Source organism: Neophocaena asiaeorientalis, unplaced genomic scaffold, assembly GCF_003031525.2.
Source record: "Neophocaena asiaeorientalis asiaeorientalis breed wild unplaced genomic scaffold, Neophocaena_asiaeorientalis_V1.1 scaffold256, whole genome shotgun sequence".
Taxonomy (NCBI): Eukaryota; Metazoa; Chordata; class Mammalia; order Artiodactyla; family Phocoenidae; genus Neophocaena; species Neophocaena asiaeorientalis.
In genome coordinates this window covers 5,667,683-5,680,866 of record NW_020185324.1, presented here as the reverse complement: position 1 = coordinate 5,680,866, position 13,184 = coordinate 5,667,683, and the positions used below count along the sequence as shown (strand labels likewise).

Below are 13,184 nucleotides of genomic sequence, written 5' to 3'. Positions count from 1 at the left end.
GCTCACGAGACACATTCTCTTCTAGAAACAGAGCCTACAAGTGGTGGTTGACATCGTATGTGAACAACTGTGAGATGGCTCATTAAGCTCTATGGAGGTTTTAGCTCTGCGAGGGAGCATGGATTGCTCAGGCTCCTCGTGGGTAACTGACAAACCTCACTGAGGACTTTAAGTGAGATTTCCATTATGCTTCTTCTGCCTCCCCTCAAAATTTGAGTCGCTGGATTTTGAATTTGCCTTTTTAACCCGCCCCTTCCAGGCGCCAGGCGGGAAAGAAAACACCAGGCCTCCTCGGTCAGGCAAGAGGGCCCTTTAAGGAAGACGAGAGCTGCGCTGATAGGCTGAGGCTCGGAATCCCTGCCATGGCCAGCCAATCCCAAAGCTCTGCGGGGCGAGACCCGGTCCGTGAGGCGGTCTCGGACTCCGGCCTGGAGGCCTCTGCTTTGATCAGTGTCTCCGCACTTCCACTGCCCACTGCCCAGTGAGTGAACGCCGGCCGTGCGTGCCAGGCCGGCCGCAGGCTGCTGGGGAGGGCGGGTCCGCGGGGCTGCGTCTGCGTCTGCCGGCGCCGAGCTCAGGGCCTTGGGCTTGCCGGGCCGCGCTGGGGGCCCTCACCTCGTGAGTGCCCTTGGCTCTCCCGCTCCTAGTATCGCCAACCTCGTTTCGGAGGAACCGCTTCTAGTGCTAAAGACTCCAGACCTCTCCCATACCATTGTAATTAAGTTGGGGGAAGTAGGCAGAGCGTTATCAACGGAAATCAGCATACCACTGCAGGAATTCCCAAGTTACTGTGATTGGGTCCAGGATGAGCGGGTGGAGTTATAAATTACAGAAAACCTACCTGAAGCTGTGAGTTCTCGGCTGGAATTTGCAGGGGAAATGGGCTAGTTGGAATGGAACCCAAAGACTTATTGAAAATGATTGTAATCATGCAACCAGTCAGAAATGTAGGTAGTTAATGTGTCATTCGATCAGGAAATGAGTCAGCGCAGAAACTTGGATGACAGAGGTTATGGGTCATGGAATTATCCTTTTTTTTTCTTTTTAAAGTAAAATCAAATCCTGGCTCCTAGATGCAACCTGAGAAGGGCTGCCTGGGACTTGTGGTCCCAACACTTCTTCCTCAGAAATACCCATGCCTGTTGTAATCTGTAGCACAGTTGAGGCAGGGTTGGAGCATTAAAGAGTCTTTTCTAAGGTCTCAGGAGTAACTGAAGGAAAACCGAAGGCAGAAAGGACCCAAATCAGCATTCTTAGCCCTCTGACACACGCTGGTGTCAAAGTTTTAAGTAGCAAGGCGTTTGTCACCAATGACAAAGTGTTAGCATTTTTGAAAGACTCACCTTATACAATTTGGTGAATTCAAAGTTACTCCTATTGCAAGGTCACTCCTGTTTATTTTCTGATATATATTTTGTGAGTGGGAGAGTGAAAGCTGAGAGTATTGTGGATACCCTAAGGAACCTCCCAGACTTTGGAAAATGGCTTTCTTAGGGTGGGAAAAGAAGGAGAAGAAGGTTGAAAATACCGAATTCCAGGGCACAGTTCACAAGGTGTGGTGCACTCATTTTCAGGTGTGGTCTCCTTTGGGAACCAAGGGAAAGCTCTTCTTCCTGCTTGGCTTCTACCCTTAACCCGTGGGAATATCCCCTGATACATCGAAACTACAATCCAGACCCAAGAGAGCAAGGACAAGAAAAAGGGAAGCCTAAGTCCTAACTTTCCACATAGTTTCTCTTCCCTGGATGACTGACATGAGGATTGTCACTCCGCTTCAGGGAAGAGTCCACCCCCTTATAAATAGGAGCACTCTAAGGGACATAACTCTGACATACGGGGTGTGTGTGTGTGTGTGTGTGTGTGTGTGTGTGTGTGTGTGTGAATGGGATTAGAGGACAGCTGTTTTCTTTATAAATGTTTGCTGCATATGTAAAAATTCAATGATCTACTCCTACACGCAAAAGAAAAATAAGGAATGGCAACTGCCTGAGCTACACTTTCTCTTGTGTCACTCATGCTTTCTGCTCATTTGTGGGAAAGAGACACCTTGGTGACTGCCAAAATGGATAATATATTGCTTCTGCCTTCAGGCAAGTTCTGCTCTGCTGTTGGAGACAATGGACTTGGGGCTGTCAAATCTGGAGACAGCAGAGAACTTCTGCTAGATCTGCCCACCCTTACTGGGTGACTCTGCCTCTGGTCACTCACAGGATGGAGGAGGGCAGCGGCTGAGGGGTGGGGTGGGTAGGGAAATCTCATGACCTCCCAGGCCTGTTCAGGACTCTGCCTCTCCTCCTCTGGCTCAGCCTCCTGTGCCTAGCATTGAAGCTGACTCTGGCTCGGAGACCCCTATAAATCCAGGGTGCATCTCTGGCCAAAATACAGGGAAGCCAGTGAAGTCTGGCTTGTAGTATACACTTACTTGGAGCCCCATTAGCAGGGATAACCCATTGCGTCTGGCATGAAATATCCTCCCTCTCCCATCATCTTCTCACCAGTTAGCTAGAACCCAAGATTTTCTGCTGAGGCTATGGAAAATAGGAACTCTGTATGGGCTTCCCACAGAATATTGTGAATTCTGGGCAGAAAGCATTAGGAATGGCCACTCTGACCTGATGTTCACAAAGTGCTCAACAGCCTACAAGAGAGAATCAGCAACATCGCTGAAGCGGGTAGAGTAGTCGTAACTTCCCTGAGTTCTGCAGTCTTCTGAAGGTAGAATCAACAACTAACTGAGGTCTTCTGTACCTACCCAGTTGACTTAAGAACAGAAATTGGAGTTCTGGACCATCTAGAATTGCCAGCCCACTTAAGAACTTCTTAAGTAAGATAAATAAGATAGACGATACCATGTATTCACTTAAAATTTGTGTTTCCCAGAACATTTAAGTATCCTTAGGTTTTCCCCCTTTTGAGAACTTCAGTAGTAGCTTAAGAAGAAAAAAGTGAGGCTAGAGGAGGATGGCCAAGGGATGTTAGCAGTGGGTGGATGGAAAGAGCAAGTGGGTAGGAGAGGGGTAGGGATTATAGGAAGAGTATTGATATAGTAACCTTGAGATACCTAAAACGTCCTAAAATACAAATGCAAGGAGCACAGAGAAATCGGTCTTCAAGTTGTACAGTGCATCTTCTAAATCACTCCTCCTCAGAAGCAAAGGTTCTGTCATCCAGCTGTACAGAAGGTAAGAGGGTGGATGGTATTCACCCTGCCCCTCCTAAAAATGAGAGCGTTTTTCTTTTTTGTTTGTTTGTTTTTAAGTGCTCAGTTCTTCAAGATATACAGTGGAAAGAAAAATCAGGAAACATGAAGCTATAGAGCAGGAAAAGATTTTGGAAATCATCCAGTTCAATCAGCTGTTCTTATGTAAGTAAATGATGGCCAGACTGGTTAAGTTTGTCCAAGATCAGACAGCTAGTTAGGAGCAAAGACTAGTGTCCATACTGTGTTCCCAGGTCAGAAAATTTTCTTTTTTTACTTTGTCTTAAGCTCATGGTAGCCTGAAAACAGAGCATATGAGGATGCATGTAGAATATATTGTTTTAAACTTTGCTTTTTTACATTTTAGGTCAAGATGGGGTTTATATTTTCAAAATCTATGAATGAGAACATGAAAAGCCAGCAGGAATTCATGCTTATGAATGCCCGACTTCAGGTACATTTTAATTTTTTTAATTAAAAAAAATTTTATTTATTTTTGGCAGTGTTGGGCCTTCGTTGCTGCACGTGGGCTTTCTCTAGTTGCAGAGAGCGGGGGCTAGTCTTCACTGCAGAGCATGGGCTCTAGGAGCATGGGCTTCAGTAGCTGTGGCACGTGGGCTCAGTAGTTGTGGTTCACGGGCTCTAGAGCGCAGGCTCAGTAGTTGTGGCGCATGGGTTTAGTTGCTCCGTGGCATGTGGGATATTCCCAGACCAGGGTTGCACCCGAGTTCCCTGCATTGGCAGGGGGTTTCTTAACCACCGAGGGAAGTCCTTCAGATACATTTTTAGATAATTAAGCTTTTATGTTGTTACAGTGGTTAAAGTTTCTGTCACATGTGCTCCAGCACTATGTTATCCTTAACCTCCCAAAAGGTAAAATGCCCTCGGTGCTCTACCCTCAAAGCCAAGATGAAGTAGACTACTAATTATCTGGTGAATGGGCTTGTTTAAATCTCTAATCTAGATATCTAATGTAAAAATTTCCATACTGCAGGAAGAGATAACTGCTTAGAGTGTATGGTAGAATAATGCCCCTCCCCCACCCTGCCAAAACGACATCTGCATCCTAATCCCTGTGAATATGTTACCTTACATGGCAAAAGGGATTTTACAATGTGATTAAGCTGAGGAGTTTGAATTGGGGGAGACCCTGGATTATCCTGGTTTATCTGGATGGGCCCAGTGTAATCATAAGGGTCCTTATAAGGGAAAGAGGGAGGCAAGAGGGTCAGAGTCAGAGAGAGAGAGAGATTTGAAGATGCTATGCTGATTGATGACTTTGAAGATGGAATAAAAGGGCCATGAGCCAGAAGATTCAGGCAACCTCTAGAAACTGGAAAAGGGAAGGATACAGATTCTCCCCTAGAGCCTCCAGAGGGAATGCAGTCCCTCCAGTCCATTCCAGACTTCTGTCCTTCAGAAGTGTAAGGTAATCAATTTGTGTTGTGTTAAGCCACTAAGTTTGATAACTTGCTATAGCAGCAATAGGAAATTTTAATACAGTGTGAACATTCGACATTGGATTTATACAATGGCTGGATAAAAAGATCAAAGCAAAGTAGAAGATTGTCTAAATGCCTAATATAGGTTATCAAAAGGTATTTAAAAATGTTGTACGTCAATCAAGTATTAAAAGTTTGACTGAAATTATTTTCCTAAGACGTCTAACAAAGATCTCTAGGCCTCTGTGGTTCATTATGGCCCTGGGAATAGACGGTCCTATTGTGAGACATATAGTGAGTGGTTAAAAGTGAGGACCAAAGCCAGGCAGCCTGGGTTTGAATCCTAGTTCCACCTCCTAACTAACTGTGTGGCTTCTGCTTCAGTCTCCTAACCTGTAAACTGGAGGTGATAGTATCCCCCTCAGAGCGTTGCTATGAGGAGTAAAGATGACGGTATATAGAGAGTGTGTAGAACAACGCCTCAGGTCTTTCGAACAATGTCTCTCACTCTATAAGCATTAGTTGTTGCTGTTATTATTGCTACTAAAGAGTGATAAGACTGTCTTGTGAAGGATAAAGATCTCTTTGGGGGGAATGGAACTGTTGAAAGAATAGGCAATTGAATTGTTTAACAGAAGAAAGTGACCTAGAGGAGACCAAACATTAGGTTTATGAACCAGCAAAGTATGTCACATACTCAGAGAGTCCTTGTCCAAGACCTCTGGAAACTACAGGGCTTTTACTTTTATGTCAGAAGTCAGGGTCTGTGAAGGGTTTGGGATTTTACCCGACTGGCAAGCTAAGAGATTAGCTTATTACTATCCCATGGATGCTGGCTGAACACAGGAGACACCTACATCAGACAGAGGACTTTATTACTCACAGCACAGCAAGAGCATAAGCATGAGGTTCGTGTCAATTCCCCATGCCTCTCAAGTCTCACAGAGGTGACAAAGATGGGTTCACATGGGTGCTGTGCACTCAGTGGGTTGGGGCACCCTTGAACTTTGGGAATCTGCTGCTTTTCTAGTTAATGAGGAGCTGGTGGAGTTGAGGTGGGGAGAACTTTAACCCGTTCCTGAAGGTTGTTCCCTGCAAACATAACCTCAAGAAATGGCCTGAATAAACAGCAGTCTGGGCCTTGCATTCTTGGCTTACCCAGAATGTGGGGGTACCTTCAGGGACCGTGGCAGACTGCCCCCTCAGTGCAATTGACCAGAGCTTTAGAACAGCCTTGACTTCTGCCCACTGATCCCAGCGACCATTATAGCTGGTGCTGAGGGTCAAACTGGCCGGAACACTATCAGCACCATTAGTTTTCAGCTTAGCTGAACCAAAGGTGAACCAGGCCCAGGCATTTAGGACAGTCTCTGTGAACCCAAGGGCCTTTTGAGCCAGTAGCTTTGCTTCAGGTGGCAGAGTCAGGGATAAAGTTTTCACCAAAGGGTAGCTACTACTCCTTTATGCAAAACTGAGATGACATCAGGGCCAGGCTAGGCACATCCTCAAATACATTATTTTCATTTGACCAGGAAATGGGTGCTTTCCTTGTAGTTGTCATCTCCTAGTTGACCCACCCAAAAATGGGGATGTCAGGCCTGAGTCATAAATTCTCCAGTGCTAAGGTGTTCATTTTTAACAGGAGCTCAGTCAGGCCTGAGTCATAAATTCTCCAGGGGTAAGGTGTTCATTTTTAACAGGAGCTCAGTAATAGGCCAATAACTTCCTCCCCATTTTGAAAGGGATCTGTTATGGGTTTGTGTCCCATCCCCGCCCTCCAAATTCATATGTTAAAGTCCAAACCCCCACTACCTCAGAATGTGACCTTATTTGGAGATAGAGTCTCTACAGAGGTAATCAAGTTAAAATGAGGTCATTAGGATGGGCTCTAATCCAATACGACTTGTGTCCTTATAAAATTTGGACACAGAGACGTGCATACAGGGAGAAGGCTATGTGAATATGAAGACACCATCTACAAACCAGGAAGAGAGTCCTGAAACAGAGCCTTCCTTCACAGCCCTCACAAGCAACCAACCCTGCTGACACCCTAACTTTGGACTTCCAGCCTCCAAAACTGAGACAATATATTTCTGTTGCTTAAGCCACCCAGTTTGTGGTACTTTGTTATGGCAGCCCCAGAAAACTAATACAGGATGTATCTGGTGCCTGTGTCCAGCGTGTGGCGCTGCTGTACTGGGCAGTGGCCTCTGGAGATGGCTGTGATTTTCTTTTTCCCTGGGATTCTATATTGTTTCTATTGGACCACTTGGAAGGGGTCAGAGAATCCCTGAATGGGAGAATGTCCTCTCATCACTATGAATGTTTACAATAAAAGCAAGCAACACAGAATACATTATATATTTATATTCAGGGGACACAACTGCAGTACGTTGAATCAGCTGAATGTTCTTTAACTTCCCTTTCTCACTGCAGACTGCTCAAAGCCTATCAGTTGCATTTTGCTCTATGGGAACACAGATCAAAGATATTAACATAGGTACTTCAGGGGTTATCATGATAGTTTCAGGAGATTAGGCTGTTTCCCAGCTGGGGGAGATAGAGAATACAAATGTGTATTTGCCCTTTGGTTTCTCATCCCAGAATTGGTATTACTTCCTCCCCTGGGCTCCCCTGGCTTCTGGAGAGCACTGGGGCTCAGGGGCATCATTGTTTTAGCCAACACTGGTGCCACTGCTCTGCCCTGTATCCTCAGCATTTTGGGCCACCCTGGCACTTAGCACATCCTCCCTGCATGGGACCAAGTAGACATGGGTGCCCACATCCAACAAAGCTATAAACATTGAGTTCTTCCTCTCCCCTCCCTGAAATTCCCTGGCACACTCAGCCTTCTTCCCTAAAGCAGCTCAAGTTGGAGGAGTGGAGGAGGGAAAGAGCAGCTTGGTGCCAGTCAGCAAGGGTTTGAATTTACTCTGTTTCAAAGGGCCTCCTGTCGCTGGACTCAACAAACAAATTTCTAACGTATTTAGCCTATGCAAAGTTCTATATCTTCATTGCTAACACCATTATTTCAGCCACATTGCATGACTTTTGGCTGGGGTGTGGGGCTTGCTGTCCCATTGATGTCATGAAAACATCCTTTCCTTCTCCCACTCCAGAGGAGAATGTGCCACAACCAAAGCATCATCTGGGAGTCTTGTTTGGACCCTACCTTTTGTTTCTCAGCCTCATTTAACACATAAGATAGTGAGAGATCTTCACTCTACCCTCTTACTTTCACCACAACCTATGCAAAAGCATTTACTTCCAGATCTCAGGGAGCCTTCTGATATCCTCTAACCCGACCAACAAGGGCCCTCTTCCAGAACGCCATCTCTATCAGCATCTTATCCTTGTCACCCAAACTGGCAGGCTGCATGAAGGGTCTGGGATTTTACCCTACTTGTAAATTAACAAGTTAGCCTGTTACTGTTTCACAGATGCTGGCAGAAGGTTTTGTTACAGCACAACAAGGAGCGTAAGCATGGTGTTGCTGCCAGTTTTCTATGCACTCCAAGTCCCGTGGAGGTGATGGAGGTGGGCCTAGTTGTATGCTTAGGTGGATGCCTGGGTTTGTGACATGGGTGAGGAACAGTGAGCTTATAGAATCTATCACTTTTGTCATGAATGGTGAGCAAGGCTGCTCTTTGACTGGGAAGAGATGTTACTTCATCCCTCAAAGTTGCTTACTGCAAACACAACCCTGACAAATGGCCTGGGCAAAGAGTAGTCAGAGCCTGCATCCTTGGCCTACTCAGCAAGAATGCTTAGGGCCCATGGCAGATTGATTCTTCCAACACATGTGTTGGTTAAGATGATTAGTTTTTCCCTGTTGAGCAGGATATATTTTATTAATTATCTTTTAATTTCAAGGAAGGATGACAAAAAGAATATAGATCAATACAGTTGAAGCAGCCTTCCAACCCTAAAGGTGCTTGAGTTCTCATCCTAACTGGGGCAGCCAAGGGAGAAACATACTCATCTGTAGCAGTTTTGGAAGATTGGGTTGGTCCTTGAATGTTCCTCATTTAAAGAAACTAAACATCTAGCATCATTTTAAGGCTTAGAGCTATTCTCCTTTATATATATAAGAAATATCATGAAATATTTTATATATACAAGAGAATATATTTATAAATTATGAAGCATAATAAAATGAACACCAATGAACCCATCACTAAATTGAAGAATTATATTATCACAATACCCCTGAAGCTACATATGGGTTCCTCCCTATCTGCTGAATGAACCCAAACAGCTAAAGTTGGGCTGGAATGTCCCAGGGTTCCTAGAACTAAGCATGACTCTGAAAATGGAAGGAATGGGCCACTGGGGTGGGAGATGGCATGTCAGTTCTTCAAAGGGGAGGTTTAAAAAACCCCCGTTGAAACACCAGGCCTACTAATATCTCTAGCCTGTGATGGCATGTCTTTTGGCTTTTTTCCTATTTGATGGCACTTTAATTAAAAAGGATAAATAGAAGAAATAAAGCAAAACATTTATTAAAAAGAAGCCTAATAACTATAATCCTTTTCCCAGTGGGTTTTTTTAAGTTCTACTTTTATTTTGGTAAAAAAAGATAAATCATAACTTGATAATTCCATATTATTGGTGCTTATCTTTCAGAATAAAGCACCAGAATTAGAGATTCAGCTACATCTTATACCAGGTTCCCGCCTCTGGCTGTAGATTCGATTCAGAGGGGCTTTTGAATGTACAGGTCCCACCCCAGACCAATCAGATCTCTTCATGGCCAGACATGTAGTTGCTTTAAGCTCTCCAGGGGACTATAATGCACAGCCTGGGTTGAGAACCTTTGCCCTTTCCTTTTGCTACATAATTGTAATTGGTGATTGGCAGTGATTTAATATAGCATACATTGGAGATAAACCCAAATAAGTTTTCAATTTAGGTAAGTTAATCATGAAATTAAATCAATCACTGGAGTCTGGTTAATAAAAATTTATAAAAGGCTTCAAATCAAAATGGTTTCTTTTTTATTAACAAGTTGGTTCCAGATGAGCTAGAGGGGATTCATACTACTCAGTATAATAATGTTTTCAGATCATCAGCAAAAGTCAGTTTCTCACTGCTCTGTCTAGCCTCTGTTACTGAGGATGGTGGATGGATGGCTGTATTCATTAAGCCAAGTATCAATCAGGTAAAAATGAATACTTCCTTAAAAATGCCACTAGATGGCACACCTAAACCAATTTTATATGACCTAAGTGGCCAGAAAAGCATTTTGATGTTATAAAATAGGATAGAAACTGGAAGTATAAAGCAGAAAAAATGAGGGAAGATTCCATGGGTTTTTGCTGTGCTGTAGTGCTTTGTAGGAAAAGCAGTCATGGTCCATGTATAAGATTAGTAGGGCAGTTTATTCATTGTTCACTATGAGCAGGCAACAAACTAAAGACTTAAAAAAATATATGAGGGACTTCCCTAGTGGTGCAGTGGTTGAGAATCAGCCTGCCAATGCAGGGGACACGGGTTCGAGCCCTGGTCTGGGAAGATCCCACATGCCGCGGAGCAACTAAGCCCGTGCGCCACAACTACTGAGCCTGTGTTCTGGAGCCCACAAGCCACAACTACTGAGCTTACATGCCACAACTGCTGAAGCCCGCACGCCTGGAGCCGGTGCTGTGCAACAAGAGAAGCCACCACAATGAGAGGCCCACACACCACAACGAAGAGCGCCCCCCGCTCGCCGCAATTAGAGAAACAGTGAGCCTTTGACCTGTAAGTCTATGTAGTGTTTGGTGTTAAGAAAATGAGGTATAGTTATAAACCAAAAATACAGTTATTTAATATATATGAAATAATGTGCTACATGCTAAGCAGGATTCAGATGTGTATAAGGTGTGGGCTCTATATTCAAGGAACTTCTCATCTTATTTGGTGAGAAGAAGGTGAGGTATGCTGCAAATAACCAGATGTTTGTGGCATGAATGTGACAGGTAGAATAATGACCCCCTAAAGATGTCCACACCCTAATCCCTGAAACCTGTGAATATATTACCTTATATGGCAAACAGACTTTGCAGATGTGACTGAGGGAACAGGCCTTGAGATGAGAAAATTATCCTTGATTGTCAATGTGGACCCAATCTAAACACACGAATTCTTAAAGTAGAGAGTTAAAAGAGTCAGAGAGATGTGATGTTGCTGGCTTTGAAGATGGAGGAAGGCACCCCCAACCAAGGAATGCAGGTGGCCTCTAGAAGCTGGAAAATGCTAGGAAACAGATTCTCCCCTAGACTCTCCAGAAAGGAACACAGCCCTGCAGACATCTTGATTTTAGCCCATTCAGACCTGTGTTGGACATCCAATGTCCAGAAGTACAAGATAATAATCTGTGTTGTTTTAAGCCACTAAGATGGTAGTAATTTGTCTGTACAGCTATATATGTTAGGGTTATTTTTACAACATAAAATATAGTGTAGACTCAATAAATGCTTTTTCAAATATTTAAAAAGTAAAACAGCAAATAATAGCAAATAAGTTATGAGAACTTGAAATTGCTTAAACCCCTATAACTCCCAACATCTATAATTCTTGTGCCCTCCCATCTGTTTTTTTGAGGTGAAAGCTGTACCAACATCTTAGAATAAAAAGGGCTTGATGTTCTGAGGAAAGCAAGAAAGTACAGTGTTTGCTTTGTATAGAGTCTTGTGGCGACAAGGAACCCAAAATGTAGAGTAGGTAGTGAAGAGGAGAGGAAAGCAGCCAACTCCATCTATAGCAAAAAGATGACCAAGTGGGAGTTGGCTCAAGAACTAGAAGTGTCAGGAGACTTAACTAGGAAGTGCCTTGGAAAAAAAGGCAGCATGATCAACACAAGTTCACCTACAGTGGGAGCTACAAGGAAGGCTACAACAGCTTAATTCTTGTGCCTGGATTCATAACTGTCTTCAACTTACCCCTCTGAAACTCATTTCTGCCCATGTCCCCATCCTGGTTACCTGCTCTTAGCCGCCCTCTTCTGAGATTCTTTTTTTTTAAATTGTGGTAAAATACACATAATATAAAATTCACGTTTTTAAAGTGTGCAATTCAGTGACATTTAGTACATTTACAGTGTTGTGCAACCATCACCACTATTTAATTCCATAGCACTTCCGTCACCCCAAAAGGAAACCCCATACCCATTAAGCAATCACTCCTCATCCCCTCTCCTCTCAGACCCTGGCAACCACTAATCTGCTTTCTGTCTGTATGGATTTGCCTGTTCTGGACATTTCATACAAATGGAATCATACAATATGTGGTCTTCTGTGTCTGGCTTATTTCAATTAGCATAATCTTTCCAAAGTCCATCTGTGTTGTAGAATGAATCAGTATTTCATTCCCATTCATAGGTAAATAACATTCCATTGTATTAATATACAATATTTTCTTTATCCATTCATCGGTTTAAGGACATTAAGATTGTTTCCACTTTGGGCTATTTCCCACTTTGGGAATAGTGCTGCTATGGGAATTCTTGTACAGGTTTTTGTTTGAACTCTTGCTTTTCAATTCTTTTTGAGTATATATACCTAGGAGTAGAATTGCTGGATCATATGATAATTTTATGTTTAATTTATTCAGGAACCACTAAATGTTTCCCACAGTGGCTTTACCATTTTACATTCCTACAACAATGTATGAGGGTTACCATTTCTCCAACATTCTCACCAATACATGTTATTTTCAGTTTTTGTTTGTTTGTTTTTAAATTCTAGCCATTCTAAGTGGGTTTACAGTGGTATCTTATTGTAGTTTTGATTTGAATTTCCATAATGACTAATAATAACATTAAACATTTTTCATGTGCTTTTTGGCCATTTGCATATCTTTGGAGAAATATCTCTTCTAGTCCTTTGCTCATTTATAAATTGGGTTGTTTGTCTTTTCCTTGTTGAGTTGTAAGAGTTCCTTATATATTTTGGATACTAGATCCTTATCAGATATAAGATTTGCAAATATTTTCTCCCATTCTGTGAGTTGTCTTTTTACTCTCTTGACAGTATCCTTTGATGCATGCGAGTTTTTAATTTCTATGAAGTCAAATTTATTTTTTCTTTTGTTGCTTGTACTTTTGGTATCATATCTGAGAAAGTGTTGCCAAATCCAAGATCATTAAGATTGTACCTATGTTTTATTCTAAGATTTTTATGGTTTCAGCTTTTATATTTAAGTTTTTGAGTTCATTTTTGTATATGAAGTGAAGTAAGGGTCCATTTTCATTTTTTTGAATGTGAATACCCAGTTTTCTCAGTACGATGTTCATTCTTTATGAACATGAAGTTAGACATTGCACAGTAAAGATTAGGAATCACATAGTAAGTCTGTTACTGACACAGATGAAGAAGCTGTTCACCTGGGTCCAGGCCCTCTGAAATGAGCATCTTGACTTGTTAGTGGCCTTCAAGTGCCTGAACTTCAAGATGGTAGTAACCTGCTAGTGTCTTTCTTTACCAAAGTTGGAACGAATGGAAATAAGTTAATTTAACTATATTATGAAGGATTGGGTCTAAATGCACAGAATATACTTAATG

General features: G+C 42.8%; 1 protein-coding gene across 13 annotated transcripts in view; it reads left to right on the top strand.

Moving 5' to 3' along the window:
- The window catches only part of PLGRKT (plasminogen receptor with a C-terminal lysine), a 60,576-nt gene that overhangs the window by 11,242 nt on the left and 36,150 nt on the right, over nt 1-13,184 (top strand). For 5 of the 13 annotated variants that reach the window (XM_024734265.1, XM_024734262.1, XM_024734261.1 and 2 more), the window contains 3 exons: nt 26-481; nt 3,260-3,364; nt 3,567-3,653. In XM_024734265.1, the coding sequence (XP_024590033.1) occupies nt 3,573-3,653 (81 nt within the window). In that variant the 5' untranslated portion in view covers nt 26-481; nt 3,260-3,364; nt 3,567-3,572. Of the gene's footprint in view, nt 1-25; nt 482-1,574; nt 3,365-3,566; nt 3,654-13,184 lie in introns of those variants that run through there. The other 8 variants (XM_024734268.1, XM_024734266.1, XM_024734271.1 and 5 more) reach the window with 6 other exon arrangements.